The 20546-nt window shown below is 43.8% G+C and overlaps 1 protein-coding gene and 1 long non-coding RNA gene across 2 annotated transcripts in view; both read left to right on the forward strand.

The window, feature by feature from the left end:
- The first annotated feature begins 469 nt into the window (after nucleotides 1–469).
- Nucleotides 470–16944, forward strand: LOC133123126 (uncharacterized). Its single transcript, XR_009708200.1, has 3 exons — nucleotides 470–562; nucleotides 1560–1774; nucleotides 16541–16944. It is a non-coding gene; the product is annotated as an uncharacterized LOC133123126 (long non-coding RNA).
- Nucleotides 16945–17503: 559 nt separating this feature from the next.
- si:dkey-19b23.10 (transcriptional-regulating factor 1) overlaps nucleotides 17504–20546 on the forward strand; it is a 10936-nt gene continuing 7893 nt past the window's right edge. The window contains exons 1-5 of the mRNA XM_061233437.1: nucleotides 17504–17774; nucleotides 18184–18305; nucleotides 18400–18552; nucleotides 19274–19454; nucleotides 20219–20264. Coding sequence (XP_061089421.1) covers nucleotides 17504–17774; nucleotides 18184–18305; nucleotides 18400–18552; nucleotides 19274–19454; nucleotides 20219–20264 — 773 coding nt within the window. The remainder of the gene's footprint in view (nucleotides 17775–18183; nucleotides 18306–18399; nucleotides 18553–19273; nucleotides 19455–20218; nucleotides 20265–20546) is intronic.

Genomic DNA, 20546 nt, shown 5'->3' on the forward strand with positions numbered 1-20546 from the left:
TTACAGTACTGTGCAGAAGTCTTAGGCACCCTAGACTTTATTATATATATATGTTTATTTTTTTGTGTGTGTTAGTATAAAAGAACACATTTCAGATTTCCAAATATTAAAAAAGTTAACAATTGACTACTTTTTACATAAAAACTTGATCATGGCTGTCTGAGATCAGAAACAAGGAGCCAACCAAAGTCTGCAGAAGAACTGTGGCGAGTTCTCCAACATGCTTGGAACAACCTCCCAGCTGATTGTCTTATAGAACTGCAGGACAGCTTTGGCTGAGAGAAGTGATGCAGTTTTAACTGAAGGGTGGTCACGAAAAAAATATTGATTTGATTCAGTTTTTAACTCGACCGCCAAATTACGCAAATATAATGTAAAATGTATAGTACGTTTATTTAGGACCTTTCACTGAATTATTTTTTAAAGAATCTTATCTGTACGTTATACAGGTGCCTAAGACTCTTGCACAGTACTGTGTGTACCTGGGTCACTCTCATACTCTGACGGGGTGATATTTCAGAACGGCGGACCGCACACGGCGCCGGATCCGGGCGGGTTTCTGGTAAGCAAAGCGCCCCGCGTCTCGCTATGACAGGTTGAGGTGAGTTTGCGCGCGGGGTAAAGAGTTTCGTTATGACCGTGGCCGCTTGTAGCCACGGAGGCACAGGCTGATGTTTAGAAACGAACGTGGGAGAACAAAGGCGGCAGGAATGATTATCGTGATTAAGGTAAAACGCAAGATAACGCGGCTTGTAAAACGGACCTGTTCGTCTGTGTGAGTTTATGCGTTTCTTTCCTAGAATCATCCCCTGACACTTTTTATTCAACTGATTTTAGTCTGTATGTTGTTTTCTTCGTCTTCCTTGTTCTACGTCACATCTCAATAAATATAAGGTTTAATAGACCTCTTCCCCTACCCGCTACCAAGGCGACGAAAGGTGAAAAATACGCCTCCGGTACGTGCGATGCACAGTCATGCCTGTCTCTCACTTTTACTGTATCAGGTCGCCTCGCACAGGCCCATCTGCATCCTTAGCCTCACTGTTTGTTAGGCACAATGACTGGTAGGGTTTTAGCATATATTTCTTTCTGGAGTATAGCCTCACTTTTCCATCGCTACTTGTCATGGTAATATGCTACAGGCATGAAAACCAGTTGCTCTACTCTATTTGACTCATTTTACTTATTTTATATGTGTTATCCGTAAGTAATAGTAGTTCTCAAGATTTTATTCAGTGTAGCACTGTATATTACCATAGAAGGTTTCAATGGTTTCAATTCACAGCTGTTTCTCGGATTGAATCAGCCAGCAGAAAATGAATATAGTTTATTCACTGATTACGAATCAGGGGGTGATAATGGTACTAATGATGATAGCTTAAACAACGAGCGATGAGAAGTTATGAAAAGCATATAAAGAAAGGAAACAGAAACGGTGAATGATAAAAGTAGAGGTGAAGGCGGTTAACTCAAACTGAAAATCGGTGTTGAGGTTTGAGTCGGAGTAATTTAGTTTTTTTTTTGTGTTTAAAACTTTTTTTTTTTTCTTCTTCTTCCAGGATCTCTATGAAATGGCAAAGTGTTTGTTGAGAGTTCACAGTGTGAGTGCGAGTTGTGATCTGACTGGCTGATATACTGACGGACATGCCGCTCAGTTCGTGACTCTCTTTCCTGCGGTCCTTGACTCAACGCCCCCCCCCCTCCTCCAGCCAGACTCACACAAAAACCTCTCAGTGTGTTAGTGCCAACAAGGATAAGGTTGAAGAGCTAAATGGTAAGTGAGACTGATTATGGAAATCTTTTGTGGTAATATATTCCGGATGACATGGCAAAAATGCCCTACATTCAAAATGAAGAAGGTCTCTGAAGGGTGTGTGAGAACATGTTGTCTTTCTTGTAGCCTTCATGTGCATTGTAGCCTTAATGTGTACAACTTTACTCCCAGAAACATTGCTCACATTTGCTTCATTTTTCATATCAGAAAGGAAATGGTGACCAGGTCAACATAAAGTTAATATAAAATCTGTGTTATATTTTTACTGTGCTCAAGTTTTTGTTAGCGCGCTTTCCATCTGGCCTAGGCCAACAAGCCCGATGCTTCGGTTTTTCTTCTTAGTGCTGGTTTCTCTGCCTCCGATGGGGAGTTTGCTTGTCGAACAAATTCTGGATGCTTCGTTCACAGTGCACCTGACAGAGTAAATTTGCTATCGATTTTTCTGGCACAGTCCAGAGTGCAGAGCTCACAGGTGAGACGCAGCCGACTTCATTACCCTTCCCCACTGCATCAACAGAATAGTAAAAAAAAATGTTCAAGATTGTAGTCATGAATTCTGTAAAGATCATACATCCACAAATAGGAATCATGAGTAGGGTGTTAAGTACTTGGTAAATATGATTGTGATGCACTGTAGTTACAGTGGTTCCAGCACAATTGTCAGAATGGCTTTGGCCGACGTAGGTTCATCTAAATTGCAGGCTAGGGATGTACACGTTCAATATAACTGGGTTTGCTGCCTCAGGTAATATATGTAAATACACCCCTTTGTACAAAAATGATAATGCGGTAAACTTTGTTGGGAGTTTGCCTAGTCTGTGTGTTGGGTTAGTTATTTTCGATAGCCAATGTCTGTCTATTGATCCACCTCTTCAGATGAAAGTGGATATGCCTTGCCCCAAACATCGAAAGAAATGGTAAGCCTAAGTGATATGCTGCACATATACTTTATTTTGACGTTTTCTTCACTTATTCACTAGCATTTAGTGCACAGATGACACCGGGGATGCAAGCAATACAGAAGTGAAAGTTGATGAGGTTGTAGAAAACTCTCTCCAGCATCTCTGTTTGCCCTCTTCTGTTCTCATCACTCCCCCAAATCAGACCGTATTCACTTTGTTGTAACGGGTTTTTAATTTGAAGGTTTTTCTATTTCTGTATCAGCTTGCATGCTTTGCTGTTGTCGATTGAGCAGTTAGCCGTTAGAATGTGCCTCCGTCACAATAGCTGCTTGAGGTGTTCAGCGGGGGAAATTATATTTGTACAGTGATATGATTGTACTGATTTCAGTGATATTTAGAAGAGTTGTGTCTTTAGAAGATTTATCCTGGGTACCAGCCGTGTCGAAGGTATCAACCTTAAAAAAGGGGGCACATTTGAATGGTTTCCATCTCGGATGCAAAATCTCTTTTGCCTGAATATTTCTGTAGTAGTTGCTACTGTAAAAACATGATGCAATCAGACCTGTTTTGTTTCAGTGAAATATAATATCAAGGGTTTCAGACTCAGGTTCTAGACTGTGCTTCAGTCACGCTTGGGTTGAGCTGCACTCTCCCTAACCTAATCGGCAATGACAAAAGCAGTCGATAGTACTGATATTCAAATCGATTGTAATGATGTATTTATAAGAATAGTTTAGATGCCCGTGTAAGAAAAGCAAAAGTTGTCAATGGAATTTATTAAAAGGTTGCTCATAGTTAAACAGTAACTTTAGATGTTTTCGTGTTTGTTGCTGGTCACAGTGCTGGTATCTACAAAGAGGCAGAAGTGAAGACTGTAACGATGTTGCCAATAATGCATAAGTAATTATGCTCTGTGGTATTCATGTGGAGATAAGTAAGTTTAAACTGTGAAATCCACAAGTCCCCAGGTTATGGTGGACCATATTGGAATTTTCAAGACTGTACTTTATCTTTCACAAAGCACTATATAATGCACCTTTTAAACTCTGAACTAATGTTTTTGTTCAATTTAATTATTACTAAGCACATTTACTCTGATTCATTTAGCCTCCAGGCTTCACACAAATGTCTGTCATCTGTTACATGGCAAACGCAAGTTACTTCGGAATAGGACCAGCTATCCTTGTTGCCATGGTAGTTAGCAATGACCACCCTCCAATCCAACCAACCCCCCCGGGCCAGAAATCATCCTCAATTGCTCCCAGAAACCCCCCCCCAAAAAAAAAAAACCCTGAACCTCCTAACCCCCCAGGTCTACAATAGCAACCCCCCCCCCCCCCAGGTCCGCAAATTGCTCCCACAACCCCCCCTTCCCACCCGCCTTAGCAAGTTTGCGATCAGTAATCACTCCCCCCCCCCCCACCCCCCAGTCGGCAATCATTCTCCAGGCAACATACGCAATCTCATCAAGGCCAACAGGCTATAGACATGGCTCAGTGAACTCCCTCCATTACTACGCCTCGTTTAATATAATACTATTGCTGTTTCCTGTTATTGCATTCGTGTCATTTCGTAATTGTGAGAAAATGTATTAAATAGCAATAATAGGTCAGAGAAAGTGAGAACTGACTCCATGCGTATTCAGACCTCTGCGTAATTATTCTAGATGCAAAATATTAGTATCAATTAATGGCCACTGCTTTGTGCAAAGATAGCGAATTGCATTATTTCAGAACAAACGTATTTAAATGCATATTTATTTGGCAGTGCCCGAAACGCTTGGCATTTCAGCTAAACTGTTCCAACAGTGTGAAACACAGTCTGACTGTGAAACTTTACTTCCCTAGCAAGGCTTTCTTGCAGAGTTTATATTGTTTTTCTTTTCTTTTTTCTAGCAATGGCTTCTTATCACTCCTGTACAGGCTGGTCTTGGGAAGTGGCCAAGATTTTGTTGTCTCGTTGACAATGACTAGTTTTGTCCTTCTCGTATTTGACAGACGGCGCGATTTAGGCAGTGTCTGGGCAGCGTGATGCACCAGCCTGGCCAACTCCGACTGATTGACTCAATGGTCCTTGTATTCAGTGACTGACATTTCTATACCCTCCTCTTGAACAATGCACTGTATCTCCAAATCTCCATGTTGTTTTAGGAGCCCCTCTGGTGGTTGAATCTGCACTACATTACCGCCATTTTGCAGACCCTCTTATCCAAAGCGACTTGCGCGTTGTTAGCATTTATTTTTGGTTTATACAGCGGGGTATTTTCCTGAAGCAATTCAGGTTGAAAACCTTGCTCAGGGGTAAAATGACTGTTTCAGGACCCCTTCCCAAATCATACAATACGCTGAAACCATGTGAGGCCGTATCACTGGCAAAATCATCTTTGCACTTCAACTGATAGTTTTTTTTAGCTCCTCCATTTGCAAGTAAACAATATAATTCATTGCCAGCTCATATCAATGTCAATGCCATGGTAAGAATTATATTTTTTGAAGAGCATGGCGTATTTCAAATATGCTTTTTGCTGCTTCAATTTCACGCTGCCAATGTGGTCATTTGACTGAAATTATTCATAAAAAAGTCAGATTTTTCAGATTGACGGCCTTGCTTTGCCATTGGTAACACAATGCAGGAGCTTCAGCACATTGCGTTGTGTGCAGAGATGTGTGTACAAGTTGCTGAACTATTGCCTGTGAACTAAATGCCAGTGAATGGTTTCAGCGCCAACGAAGACACCCTGGAAAATAATTTCTCTGGAATCATCTTTATTTGATGCGTCCATTGAGCTGAATTCCTTATGTCTAGTAGTTTTTTGTGCTCATGCATTCATAAAACGAATTGGCAAGTTACCCCTACAGATCATAGGGAAGTTACGCTGAGAGATTGTGGGGTGAAAATCTTTTATTTTAACTGTTAATGTGGACAGACAGTGTATTACACTGAAGCCAATTATGCATGCTGAAAACCATCAAATTATACCTTGGGAGAGTTTATGCATTCATGCAGAAAAGTGTGAAATAATTGAACATATGCCCAGTAAATTTCCATTATGATTGTGCATTTAAATGCATGTTTAACAACATAATTAATAATCCTTAATATAAAAGTAATAGGTTTACTCTTGCTAAATGTTTCACTGTCGACATGTGCTGTAAAGGTAATTATGTGCTACACTGCGCAAATTTGAAGCGTATATCTAAAAGACAGAACTGAGATTGAGCAAGGCGAAATAAACATCCAGTATTTCTTAACAGCAGGTGTATCAAATCATTTAGTTGCATATAATTAGTCCTGATTACACGTGTCAATACCTAAGCTGATGAAACTATACTGTAATATGTGCCATCACAGCTGTTTTAAAAGTTTCTACTCTGTGAGGTGACATATTGGTACATTGCTAATTATGTCTGTACACTAATGGTAGCATTACATTTGCGACATTTCATAATAGTGTTTTTTCTGTAATTAACCTAGCTACCTAAAAATTCAAGTTGCAAAGATATAACTTGTGACCTGTGATTAATAATTTACACTGTATGAATGAATTATAACACTAAGAAATCATTTTGGATCAATGCACAAAACCACAAAAATGAAACATTAAAAAGAACAGGATATGTTTTGGCTGGAACCACAGGCTCCTGCAAAAATGGTTCTGAATTATCTATGGTGTATGGAAATTGCATTCTCTGAATTCTATTCCATGTTTTAAGCATTAATGTGCATTGTTTCAGTTGCAGCTGATATGCTAAACCATTATCTAAGATGATTGCTACAACAGCGATGATTGAGTTTTTATAGGACAAGCCCTTCATAGGTGATTATTTGCCCATCGATACCATGTGGTTCTAGGTGTTCGCTGTTGAATATTCAGGTTGCACTCTTTATTGACTGTGTAGTCAAATAGCGACTGTAAAATCATATTGTTGCCGAAAAGATTTGCTATGCTGTACATCACAGTCGCTACCAACTCTGTCTTCAGACTGCGGAAAAGGGCTTGATGCTGAACCTGCTGTCTGTGTTTAAGTCATTTGGGGCTAATAAATGTATCTAAATGTCTAAATGTATCTTCAACACAAAGAGGTGAATGGTTGAGAGTTTGAGTTAAGTGGGCAATACCTTTGCTCTTTCTCTTTTCCCTTCTGGATCTCTGTTAACGAGGAGGTAATAATGCTAACATGTAATATGTTTGGACGATGCAGTACCACCGCAAAGTACCACTTATTTCTAGTTTCTGCTTACATTTCAAATCCCCAACCTTGTAAATGTAAAATGTCTATGCACACTTTAAAGAAATTATCATGTTGTTCGGTAGTTTTTTTTTTGTTTTTTGTTTTTTTTTGGGGGAGGGGGGTAATTTAAACAAAAAATCCCGGCGTTCTCTTTAACTACCCAAATCTCCCATCGTACACCCACAGCCGGTTGTTTCTCACCCCTCCCCACCCTCGCTCAGCGCAGTGAGAGAGAGAGAGAGGGACAGGGAAAAAAAAAAGTCCAGAACGCTTCTCTGTCTTCCCCCTCCCCTGTAGTCTCTCTCATTTTCATGTCCTTTTGTTCGTCTGACAGAAAACTAGAGCTCCACGTCTACCTCCACACTTCTCTCCTCTTTCACACCCTCTTATTTTTCTGTCTGAGCACGCCAAGACCAGCTATTTCGTTCTGTATTCCGGGAGTTTCTACGTGGATTGGCCTGCACAGCATTGTAGCGATTCTGGGCGGTTCTACCTTGACTGAATCTGTACAGCGTTGCGATCGTGTGCACGGTTGTACCAGACGTTGCCACCGTGCCCACTGTGTCTGATCTTGCAGGGCAGCGTGATATAATTTGTTTTATTAAGTCTGTCGTTTTGTTTAAAACAAAGGAAGCGCATTTGACCCCAGACCTGTCAGATTGTCTGTCGGTCTTTGGAGCAGTGACTCCCTCACCCGAGTCTGTGTGAACACCTATGCAAATTGTGAGGTTATCGCCTACTCTTTTCTCTATTCTGTGGCATTGTAGTCATACTGTATTTACCATATTCTTACCACGCTATAAGCAGTATTATGTGATTTAATCTGTATCTATGACCATACATCCTTGACCTTGTTTTGGTGAGTTGGTTGTACTCACATTGTGGCTATGGAGATACGTAGATGGTTATTATTATTAAATTGCTATCAGTTACATTTAACTGGAGTTTCATCCTCCCTATGTAAAACATGGATAATGACCATATCATTATTATTAGAAAATAAAGGTAGTTGTACAGCCTTTAGTATTATATACAATTTAACCTTATTGTATTATTTTGCATAACATAATTACAAGCACCTACTGCACTGGCAGATTTTCATGTAATTCAGAGCAAGACTCCCAGTTCCTTTAAGTAAATAGTTCACTTTCTGGAGTGTTTAAAACATCATTCCAGTTTTTGTTCTTTTAGATGAATTAATCTTTTAGATATTTAGATTGATGACCTGCTGGCTTTACAATGGTGGGTATCATGCAGGGCTTTGTGAAATAAATGAATCAAATATGCTGCAAGTAGCTCCAAAACATGGAACTATCTCTTTAATTGTGTGATTTTCAAATGTCTGTTATGTATTGTTTTAAAGGCGTCGGGAAATTATATTACATTAATTATAGTTGGCAGCCAACAAGCAAGAATCAGGGAATGCGTAGAACTTGCTTTCATTTGATAATCATCCTGCACCTGTCTACAGCTGCTTTTCAGGATTATCAAGTGAGCAAAAAATATCTCTGCATGTAATCATCTCTTTGAAAAAAAATCTTAATTTTAGGTTTAAAAAATCAATTGTGATATTCACAGAAACTGTAGAAGTACAAGTTCTTGGCTTCCCCTGTCGTTTGTCCTCTGTCGTCTCCTGTTACCACTTGCCTGCGAGCCGAGTCCCCTTGCATTACATTACATTACATTATTGGCATTTGGCAGACGCTCTTATCCAGAGCGACGTACAACAAAGTGCATACTCATAACCAGGGATAAGTGCGCTGAAAGACCCTTGAGGGAAGTACAATTTCAATTGCTACCCGTACAACAAAGATAAGGACCGGGGCCTATCTTTTAAACCAACAAACAACAAAGCAAAAGTGACCAAACTTAACTATCCAAATACTGCTTACCTAGCCAACTAAAACTACCGAAAAACACAAAGTAAATCAGAAATACAACAATTAAGGTTCACAGGGAGGTAGGGAGGGAACAGGGAGGTAGGGAGGGAGCCTTGGACTTAGCTCTGTGGCGGTAGAATATAAACATTTGAGGGATGTGACAAAAAAACACACATTCAGCACCGCACAGTGCAGTCCCTAATTATTTGGGCAGTGGTACAATTTCTGAAACACACTGGATTTGAAATGAAACAATGAACACGAGGTTAAAGTGCAGACTGTCACCTTCAGCTTACATCCGTATCTCGTGATGCGTGTAAGAGTCACATCTCTTTTTACACAAAGTCCCGTCGCCCCCCCCCCCCCCCCCCCTTTTTTTTTAGTGGACCAAAAGTAATCGGACAGTTGGCTCCTCAGCTGTTTCTGATTAGAGCAGTCCATTCAACCGCTTTGTATCGGTGTCTGACGTATTTCAGTATCTAGTCTTGAATGTAGGAGTCTGTTATTGCCGCTTGTCAACCCGAGGACAAAGTTGTGCTGAAGGACAATCAGGGAAGCCATTATGTATAAAAAGGGATGCAATTCCTACACAAACTTTAAGCTCATTATTTTATTTCAAGTATAATGTGCTGGAGCACAGAGCCAAAAGAACAGAAATTATATCGCTGTCCAAATACATGCGGATCTCTCAGATAGGCCTTGCAGTGCTATCATTGCCATCTCTTTTAGAAGAAAGAAAGGCACCATCAACCCAGCTTATGTTACTTTACGGTAACGTGTTATAAGCATCACTACAGTTAGAGATAGTGTTTCAGAGCGGAAATGGGGGAATTGGTATATCGCAAAAACAAGGGACTGCAGAAGCATAACAAGCGCTTGATTCAGGGCTTGCGTTAAAGATGTTGTTAGACAAAGGAAAAGACGGTGAACAGTGTGTGGGCGCAAGCCAGGGCTACAGAGGCTTCCCTGGCTGACTTCCTTCCTGTTCCTCCATCTCTGGGTCAACTTCCTGTCAGCTGACTACAGAAAAAAGCAGAGATTCTCGCTCTAGTAAACAGGGTACTCACATAGACATGCCCACACAGAGAAAGACGAAGACACACGCTCACGCAGAGCTACGCACTCCGACGAAGACCACAAACACCGTGAGTCACTCACCACGCGAGATTCTGGCACTTGAAAAAATAAACAGTACAGTGAAAAATACCACATAGAGAGCGACAACAGCACTCACACACACACACACACATATGTGCAAACGCCCACGCACTCGCATAAACACAACGCCCACACAAGCACCCGCTCACACATCTACATGGACGTTCGCACACACCTGAAATGTGAAAGATTAGGAGATACCCGTGTGGAACCTTCGTACTGTGCACAAATTGGTTACACGTCAGAAAATTGTTGTTGGCCATTAATATTCTGCAGGTCACCACCTCCTGTAATTGAACTTGGTCATTTTATGTTGTAATTTGTGGTGAATTTATTTCCCCATTCTGATGGTTGATGTGAACATTAACTGAAGCTCCTGACCCGTATCTGCATGTTTGCATTGCACTGCCGTAATCAAATGAATAAGTTTGATAAAGTTCCTAATAAAGTGCTCAGTGAGTGTATGTACTGTATCACTCTAGTCATGCATTCCCCAGGTTGGGTAAAACACAAAATAATTATGGTTTTAACCTCCATATTTTGTTTCGGGTCAATTTGAGCCCATTCAGTGTTTTACATCTCTTAAAAACCAGTAACCTTATTTATTTTTTTGAAAGTTATTTTTTAGGCCTTTTTCAGCTTTATTGGACAGTATTGTATAGAGAGACAGGAAGAATGGGAGCGAGAGAGAGGGAAAGACATGCAACAAATGTCAGACTGTCGGATTTGAACTGCCGACGTCACGGCTCGCAATGAGCATGCAGTCAGTGCTCTACAGTCTGCGCCACCGAGACACCCCAGTAACCTTATTTTTAACATCATGATAATGTAAGAATTTTTACCCAGTTGGTGGGAGTAAATAGTAACATGGAATAAACATGATGCTATGTTTTCAAAAGTTTTGTACCAACTTTATATCCAAAGGTGTTGTGTGGGGTCATTTTGAATTCACACCTGAAATGTGAAAAATTAGGAGATACCCATGTGCAACCTTCGTACGGTGCACAAATTGGTTACGCATCAGAAAATTGTTGTTGGCCATTAATATTCTGCAGGTCATCACCTCCTTTAATTGAAATTGGTCATTTTATGTTGTAATTTGGAGTGAATTTACATACAAGGCATGTGTTTCACGTAGTCTTATGTTCGCCCAACTGACCTGTGGTCAGTCCCAAACACAAATTGTAAAGCATTCACAGATCTGAGATCAGTAGACCGTGAGCAGAAGCCAGTCCTGGTCATTCTCTCTGACTTGTAACTCAGTCTTTCTAGCTTGGTTTTGAGTTAAAGCACACTCCTTGTTATACTGTAATGCACACAGTCCAGCATCGGGCAAATTCCATTGTGTCAGTGAAAACTTTTTGGTGGCTCAATGATACCCTACCTTTTTATTACAACCATTGCAATAACAGCACTGGCGGCAAAGTTGATACTGTTGATATGTAAATGCCGGGTTACTAGATCAGGCTACAATTTCTACAATTTTTCAATCCTACATTTCATTATAATCCAGAGAGAGAGTGTGTGTGAGAGAGAGAGAGAGAGAAAGAGAGAGAGAGTGAGAGAGAGTGAGGGGAGCGAGAGAGAGAGATGGGAGATCTGTGACTATTTGTTTGCACCAGGATGTGGGTTTCAATTAGGGGGGGGTGGTGGTGAGGTTGTCTCTGTGACAACTGGAAAATGACTCTTTGATACCCCACACCTGTTACTGAATTAAGTGTGTGTGTGTGTGTGTGTGTGTGTGTGTGTGTGTGTGTGTACAGTACGTACACGTACGTCTTGTCACGTGTGTATGGGCACGTGCTTTGGAGTCAAAGAGAGGGTGAGAGTGCACGATCGACTTCGCTGCGTTTGTCATTCACGCCAGTAACTCACGTTTGTACCGATGGAGAGTACTGCGAGGCGAGGCAGAGACGCAGAACTCGGCGAGAGCCACAGGTAGGAGAGAACAAAGACGAGTGAGTAAAAAACAAAAAAAAACAAGTAAGGGATTACAGGAGAGTTACAAGATGAAAAATGAATGGGGGGGGGGGGGGGAAAACCCCCCAAGAAACGAGGTGACAGAGGCTGAAGAGAAAAGTGGGTATCTAGGGAAATGGTGGTAATTATGTGCAGTATGGTAGAGAGAGAGAAAGAGAAAGAGAGAAAGAGAGAGAGAAAGAGAGAGTGTGGCCTATTTAGATTGGTGCAGAAAAGGAAACGACAGAAATATAAAAGGAGACGTGTACTCTCATTGATGCTCTACGTGTTGCCGGTGTTGTGCATTTGACTTTTATAACTCTTACATTCAAACGCTAAAGCTTCTTTTCTTTTTTTCCCCCCGCTGTAGCACCATTAGCAAGTAGCAGGTTTTCTAACCTTTTTACTAGAAACACATCGTAAAGTTATCCAGTGGATCACTTTGTTCCTAATTTATAATGTTCTTTAATGTTTAAAATGTTATTAAAACTCATGACCGGATGAGTACAATGTTGAAACATGCTGTTGAATCGCATTGTTCGGATTACAACATTTCAACCTGTTCTTAGGGATTTCTCTGTTTATGTTATAGATGCATTTCACCGTTTTGGGAGGTGTTAAGCCTGAAACATATTCATTGTGTTCCCTTATTTCTACCAAATTGTGAAGCCAATTTAATCCCATAAGGGAGTCCTTTGCCTCATGTGCATGTTTGAGGACTTAGGGCTCTGGGCTGATATTTCTGATGGTTCCCTTCTGTGCTCTGTAAAGTGACTTTAGGGCAGTCTTCTGTAAAAAGCACGATACAAATAAAATTGATTTGAATTGAATTCTCAGCATTTCCTAACAGCTCATTGTTCACATATGAAAAATGTGATAAACTGTTCAGATCATGGGAACTCTCCACAGACCTCTCTCATTAACAAGGCGTTTCTGCCCGCAGAACTGCTGCTCACTGGATGTTTTTTGTTTTTTGCACCATTCTCTGCAAACTCTAGAGACAGTTGTGTGTGTGAATTCCCAGGAGATCAGCAGCAGAAATACTCAAACCACCCTGTCTGGCATCAACTATCATTCCATGGTCAAAGTCACTTAGATCACATTTTTTCCCCTTTCTGATGTATGTACTGTATCACCTCTAGTCATGCATTCCCCAGGTTGGGTAAAACACTAAATAATTATGGTTTTAACCTCCATATTTTGTTTCAGGTCAATTTGAGCCCATTCAGTGTTTTACATCTCTTAAAAACCAGTAACCTTATTTTTTCCATCATGATAATGTAAGACGTTTTACCCCGTTGGTGGGAGTAAATAGTAACATAGAATAAACATGATGCTATGTTTTCAAAAGTTTTGTACCAACTTTATATCCAAAGGTGTTGTGTGGGGTCATTTTGAATTCATGCTCTGTAGCTGTAAAGCTGTAAAGAGAAAATATACAACCTCTTTTTTTATGCAAGTGATTCTGGAAACACTTCAAACGTCTCAAAGGCTCTAAAATGAGTGGTATCTCACACGAAAATGTCAAAATATTTCTACTGCAATAATTATGGTGTCAGTTTAAACTGTTGGGGTCAGTTTAGTGCCAGACGTTGGAGGTGTCAAGTCTCAACGCAATGGGAGCAGTATTCCGATTAGGTTAATATAAATGGCAGTTGGGTTACTGAGGGGAGGGATGTGAACAGCCAGTTTCCAGAGTTCAGCGTTCACAGCTATCCTAGACACAGGATTAAGCCCTAAAGGTGGTGTGTTTTCCAGATTCTGTAACGGTATTCTACATGAGATCAGGGCTGCAGTACTTGTCCCTGACTCTTCGGGACAGTCGGACACAGATTAAGCTTAGTTCTTCTGGACTGAATTGACTTCGGTATGGATGATCTCCATTCAAAATGTGATTTCATCTAGGACTAAACTTAATCTGTGTCTGCAAAACTGGTCCCTAGACTAATGACTGTGATGCTCTAATATATTCCTTTTTATGATAGAATGGCTGTGTTATAATGACCATTGATTTAAATGCTTATTCAATGCTTTTATGCTGTATCAATTTTGCATGTCTGGATTGCAACCTGTCATCTATTCATTCTGTCTCCAACTTTTGTATTTTTATTTTGGAAAGTTCTTTGCACTGCATGCACAAACCCTAGCCTATATAAATCAATGATATCATATTAAATCTGTGATCAAAACGAGTCTCTTGCATAATGTCTGTATATTCATAATACAAAAGCAAGTGAACGTATACAAACTGAGTGCAAATTAATTTTGGTATAAAACAACGCATGTGTCATTATGTCATGGAAATAAGAGTCTATTGTGTGGCCTATACACTCAGTGGAATATACACACTGGTCCCTGTAATGTTACGTTAATGGCATTCAGCATTCGGCTCTTCTCCAGAGCGTCCTGAGTGATGTACAGTTGATTAGACTAAGCAGGAGACAGTCCTCCCCTGGAGTAATGCAGGGTTAAGGGCCTTGCTCAAGAGCCCAACAGCTGTGCGGATCTTATTGTGGCTACACCGGGGATCGAACCACCGACCTTGCGTGTCCCAGTCATGTACCTTGACCGCGCTATAGGCCGCCCCTGTGTGATTGGTTGAAGTAGAATATCTGAGCTGGGAGTTATACGGTTCTGTCTGCGCTCTGACTAGTTTTGAGATATTGAGCTTCAAAGAGTCCGAAGTGAGTGGGCTCCAAGCAGACGCAACATTTTTTACATTTTGCAACAGCATTTCTTTATATATTTAGTGCCCTATGAACAAAATATTTATACCACTACCTTATTTTTGTCAAAAATGTCGGTTTGAACCTTATAATGCTCAGCTGACGATATGGTAACCTCTCTGTAATGGCAGGGTAGTAGAATTTAATGGCTGGTCTCTGAAATCTAAGTGCTGAAGAACAGAGCGACCGCTCTGTAAGTTCAGTGCGTTTGAATAAAATGTGAGTGGTCCAATGAGAGTGGTCTTATTTGAATGCAGTAGCTGGGCTGTAATATGAGTGCAGCAGAGGATGATTTGTGAAAGTCTTGCAGTAATATCAGTGCAGAGTGTTTAGCAATTTACAGGGAATCATGTTAAAAATGGACATTCATTGGCAAAAGGATGCAATGCAGCAATTTCGCCAAACATTTCACTGTATGTGGTTATGTAAATGCATGCCTGCAGAAGTGTGTATGCACACGCACACACACATGCACACACATGCACAAACACATGTGCACTTACACACGCCCACACACACATGCACACACGCACACACACACATGCACACACACTCACACACACACGCACATATGCACATGCACACACACATGCACACACATGCACACACATGCACAAACACATGTGCACACACACATGCGCACACACACACAATGTAGGCACACACATGCACACACGCACACACACACGCACTCACACACACGCGCACACACGCACGCACATATGCACACGCACACATACACACACAATGTATGCACACACATGCACATATGCACACACACACACACACACGCACACACACACGCACACACAGATACACAAGTCGGCACAGATTCCCTTTTAAAGCACTGCTTTCAAAGACCCTTAAAAATAGTTACTGATACTCAGTAATGACTTTTGAGGGCGAGTGAGGCAGAACTAAAATAAAACCAGCTTATTTTCAAGTTTGAATGCAATGCAATGCTATAAATCAAAGGGGAAATGGTCTAATAACTGGTCCCAAGCACACTGAAAATAGCTGGATGCTGTTGTTTTGGTTACAGGCACAGTTAAGTAAATTTGGTCTGTTGAGGATATTGCTATTTTTGTTATTGGTAGTGTTCCGATGTGATTATTTAATGAGAAAGCAATGTACGCTTCATAATTTTCTACTCCCAAAGTAAATTTGAATATATAATAGTTCATATGAACAATAAAACTAAAGTGTGGCACCTTTTCTGTGTACGAGTTCACTGATCTGCAGCGCATTGCCATTGAACTCTCTCTTTCTCTCATTACGGTGGTTCACATGTGGGTGCCGTTTTGTTTCCAAGTCTTGACTAAATTCATTTCAAACATGTCCTACACTTATTTCCAGGATCAACAAAGCATTTAGCTGCACTAATACATTGCCAAATAATTATACTAAAGCGGTTGCATTGGAGATACTGGGTCTGTGAAATGTGGTTATGCCGTTGTAAACTGGCAAGCACTTTGATGCCCTACCTTCTTCCTCCCCCCTAACTTCAGCTGCGTCTTTCTTTTTACGTGACATTTTACACTAATGGCATTTTGCAAACGCTCTTATCCAGAGCGACGTACAACAAAGTGCAAAGTGCATACCCATAACCAGGGATAAGTGCACTGAAAGACCCTAGAGGGAAGTACAATTTCAACTGCTACCTTTTTTTAATCTTTTTTTTTATGGTAAAACCACACCACGCAAATATATGAATAAACTGCTTTCCTAGCCAAACAAAACTAGCAAAGGTATCATCCTAACATAATAACACGGGCAAAGACAACAGTTAAGGTTCACAGGGAGGTAGGGAGGGACGTGGGAGAGGTGCAGCTTGAAGAGGTGCGTCTTCAGTCTGCGCTTGAAGGTGGCGCGAGATTCTGCTAATTCTGTTGCTTTCCCCCCCTCTCAGCTGAAGAGGGCCATGACTCCGCCGGCCTCTCCCCGCCGATCCCAGTAGAGGACACCGCGGAAAGCAGCCATGGGGGACGGAGCCCCGGCAAACCCCCAGAATCCCTCTCCCTTCCAGGGCCTGTACTTTCCTCCGGCTGTGGGCCAGCGCTTCTGCGATGACGGCCTGAACGAGCTCGGGCAGTTTGGGGTTAGCTGCAGCAGCGACGCTAGCGTTAGCCACCGTGGCGTTAGCTGCAGCAGCGACTCTAGCGTTAGCCACCGTAGCGGTAGCTGCAGCAGCGACGCTAGCGTTAGCCACCGTAGCGGTAGCTGCAGCAGTGGCGCTAGCGTTAGCCACCGTGGCGTTAGCTGCAGCGGCGGCGCTAGCGCTAGCCATCGTAGCGTTAGCTGCAGCGGCGGCGCTAGCGTTAGCCACCGTGGCGTTAGCTGCGGCGGCGGCGCTAGCGTTAGCCATCGTAGCGTTAGCTGCAGCGGCGGCTCCGGCGTTCACAGCGGGAGGAGCACCGGCGCGTGCACGTCCGAGGACAACGGGAGCGCGAGCGGCTGGCTCGGTCGGCCTCTCCACGCGCCGGCGGACATCGCCGGGGCGGGACGGGGCTTTTTTCAGGGCGAGGGGTACCAGGCAAAGTGGCACGCGGCTCACCCCCACCCGGGAAAACTAGGGAGGGGGGCGGGCGCCTGCGAGCAGAAGCTGGACTCCTTCACGGAAGCGTTCGCCAGGCGATCGCCGAGCGTGCATCCGGCGCAGAACGGGGGCCAGGACGACATCTTCAGCGCGATTTCCAGACTCGCGGCGGGAGTCCACGGTCGGATAGACGTCGCGGGGCTGATCGCGGACTCCTCGGGACCTCCCCCTCCCCTCCTGCTCAGCCCGCCGCCCACCCCCCACTCCTTACCCCCCCTCTCCCCGCCCCGGCGCTCACAGTTCCCCGGGGCGGAGGTCGCGCAGTCAGCGCAGCCGATGCAGACGGACGTCCCGTGCGGCTCCGCGCAGTTCTGCGCCGGACTGCAGGCCTACTACCCTCCGCCGCTCGCCCAACCCGCCCTCCCTCCCGGGAAGTCCCTGCCCCTGGACTGGGGGCCCCAGCCCCACGACCCGGCGGGGAACGGGCACGCGTCCTACCCCCACCTCCAGGACGAGGAGCCCGACCCGCCCGGGATTTACCCCGGCGACGGGGAGTACGGCCTGAGACGCGTGGCCTTCAGTCCCCAGGAGGTGTTCAGAAGCGCAGGTACTGACCGCGCGGTGTGGGCCGCGGGTTTCTTACTGAGACACTCTCCATTGGGTCTGTCCTAGCTGGTTTTTTTAAACATACGGGATCTGGACCGGGGACTGGTCAGTGTTTTTCGCCGATGTGTCTGTACAAACGTCCTCCAATATGCTAAACTGGCCTGCTACGCTAGTCTGTAGAATGAATGTGGTGCATTTATCATTTTTCAAGATCACATTTATACTGCCTTTATACCACATTTATACTGCGATTTATATCGCGTGGAAAAGCATTGACGATAGGTGCCGGATAAAGCCAACAAACTTTCATTTTCTAAACCAGAATTTTTGATTACCCATTTCGATGTACGAAATAGAAAAAAGGAAAACGTATTTTCTCCTCTCGTTATACCTTTCTCTTCTGCCCTCAGATCCGTGTAGTCTTCAGACCCCTCTCAGCTCCCCACAGGGACATTACCCACAGTCCTCTGTGTCCTTCCCGCCCGATCACAATCACATGACCTCCACAGATCATGTGATCTCCTGGAGCCAGGTGAGCTCACACTCTATATAACAGTTTATTTTTACAGGAATCTGACACTGTCTGACTGACTCTCCCCTCTTAACTGTCCCTCTTGTGTGTGTAGGCTTCAGAGAGAGGTCTACCCATGACCCACAATCATCACTTACCCCCCTGCTCCATGCTGTCACTACCCCACCCCCAGAGTGATGGGTTTAGGCCAGTGGATGCTGGGTCTCAGGCGATAGCCAGTGGAGCTCAATGCCCCACAAAAGTGAAGGTAGGCACCATGCACTCCACTAAGGTTAGTTTGCCTGACACCTAGTGGAACACAGAGGAAGTGCAGGCGCTGCTATAACCTGTACAGTATGCTTTCACAGTAATGATCATGCCCCTTCTTTCTCTTTCTCTCACTCTCTCGCACTCTCTTTCGCTCTCTCTCTCTCTGCCCTTCTCTCTCCCTCTCTCTCTTTCTTGCTCTCTCTCCCCCTCTTTCTCTCCCCCTTCTCTCTCCCTCTCTTTTTCGCTCTCTCTCCGTCTCTCCATCTCTCCCTCACTCTCTCTCGCTTTCTCTCTCTCCCTCTCTCTTTCCCCCTCTCTCTCTCCCTCCCTCTCTCTTGCTCTCCCTGTCTCTCTTTCACTCTCTTTCTCTCTCCCTCCCTCTCTATCTCTCTCTCTCCCTCCCACTCTCTTTCCCCCTCTTTCTCTCCCCCCTTCTCTCTCTCTCGCTCTCTTTCTCTCGCTCTCCCTCTCTTTTTCGCTCTCTCTCCCTCTCTCCCCCTCTCTCTCTTTCGCTCTCTCTCTCCCTCCCTCTCTATCTCTCCCTCCCACTCTTTCCCCCTCTCTCTCGCTCTCTCTCTTGCACTCCCTCTCTCTTTCACTCTCTCTCCCTCTTTCTCTCTCTCTCCCTCCCTCTCTCTCTCCCCCTCACTCTCTCTCCCTCTCTCCCTCTCTCTCTCTCCCTCCCTCCCTCTCTCTCCCCTCTCTGTCTTGTTTCTCAGAGCGGCTCCTGTCTGAGTTACGCCGGGCTCCCGTTCCCGAGCGTCCTGCAGACCGGGAGAGGCCTGGAGGCGCCCGGAGGGCCCCCCCACTACAGCCCGCGCCCCATGCTGAACCCCATCCGCCGCGGGACGGGCCTCTACTGCAACCTGCTGCCCCTGCCCTGCCTGCAGTCCCACTTCAGTGCGTGAGCCGACCGCGTCACGTGTTGCCCGCACCCTGCTTTACAGCACATTGGCATATTAACCGTATCCAGGGCAGTTTAGGTGAGGTCAAAGGGTCAAAGGGTATAACCGCAGTGCACTTAATTCCATTAAATACAACGATACTCCATTCCTGTACCAAGAGCTCTCATCAGTGTACAATAGGTTTGTTCCTGTTCAGGGGGGATTAAATATAAATAACTCATCGTCCCTTACTGTGTGACTTTTTAATGCGTAGCGTATGCACGTATCCCAAGGAGCTATATGCTTTATATGTAACAGACAGTGTGTTCCATTTGTACAGTTAGACACTTATTGAACCAGGTACGGTTATATATCTGGGTATAGGATCATATAGGGGGGTTTAAGCCTGCAGCACACTGGTGAAATACGTATGTAATTAACTCGAGGCAATGTAGAAGTGACATATAGCGGTGCATGCAATGCTGTCTGTGTGGGCTGTGATGTACAGTGCTTAGTGGACATTAAGGGGCGGCCTGTAGTGTAGTGGTTAAGGTAAATGACTGGGCGCCGCAAGGTCGGTGGTTCTAATCCCGGTGTAGCCACAATAAGATCTGCACAGCCGTCGGGCCCTTGAGCAAGGCCCTTAACCCTGCATTGCTCCAGGAGAGGATTGTCTCCCGCTTAGTCTAATCAACGGTACGTCGCTCTGGATAAGAGCGTCTGCTGTTTGCCAATAATGTAATGTAATGTAATGTAATGTCATTTTGTGTGAATTATCAGGTGAGCAGCTGAGCCCTTGGCCTGAAGAGACCTGCCTCCCTCTCCCGTAAGGACCTGTCTGTGTCTCTGTTATCCCGTCTGTACTGTCTGTATTTCTGGGCTCCTTTTACATCAATCATTGTGATAACGTATAGTCTTTATTCAGGTCAAATACGTGACTGTTTTGGATTAAAATACTTCTCTGTGCTTTACTGAGTTTGTCTGGTGCATTGAAAGCTGTGAAATTCTCCCAGAAAGTGCCGGTCCCTTCTGGTCCTCTTCCCTGGTTTAATTGCACCAGGCAAGATCAATCGAGTAGAGAAAAGCATTTGATTTGCACCGAAAATGT

This window comes from Conger conger, chromosome 3, assembly GCF_963514075.1.
Source record: "Conger conger chromosome 3, fConCon1.1, whole genome shotgun sequence".
Lineage (NCBI taxonomy): Eukaryota > Metazoa > Chordata > Actinopteri > Anguilliformes > Congridae > Conger > Conger conger.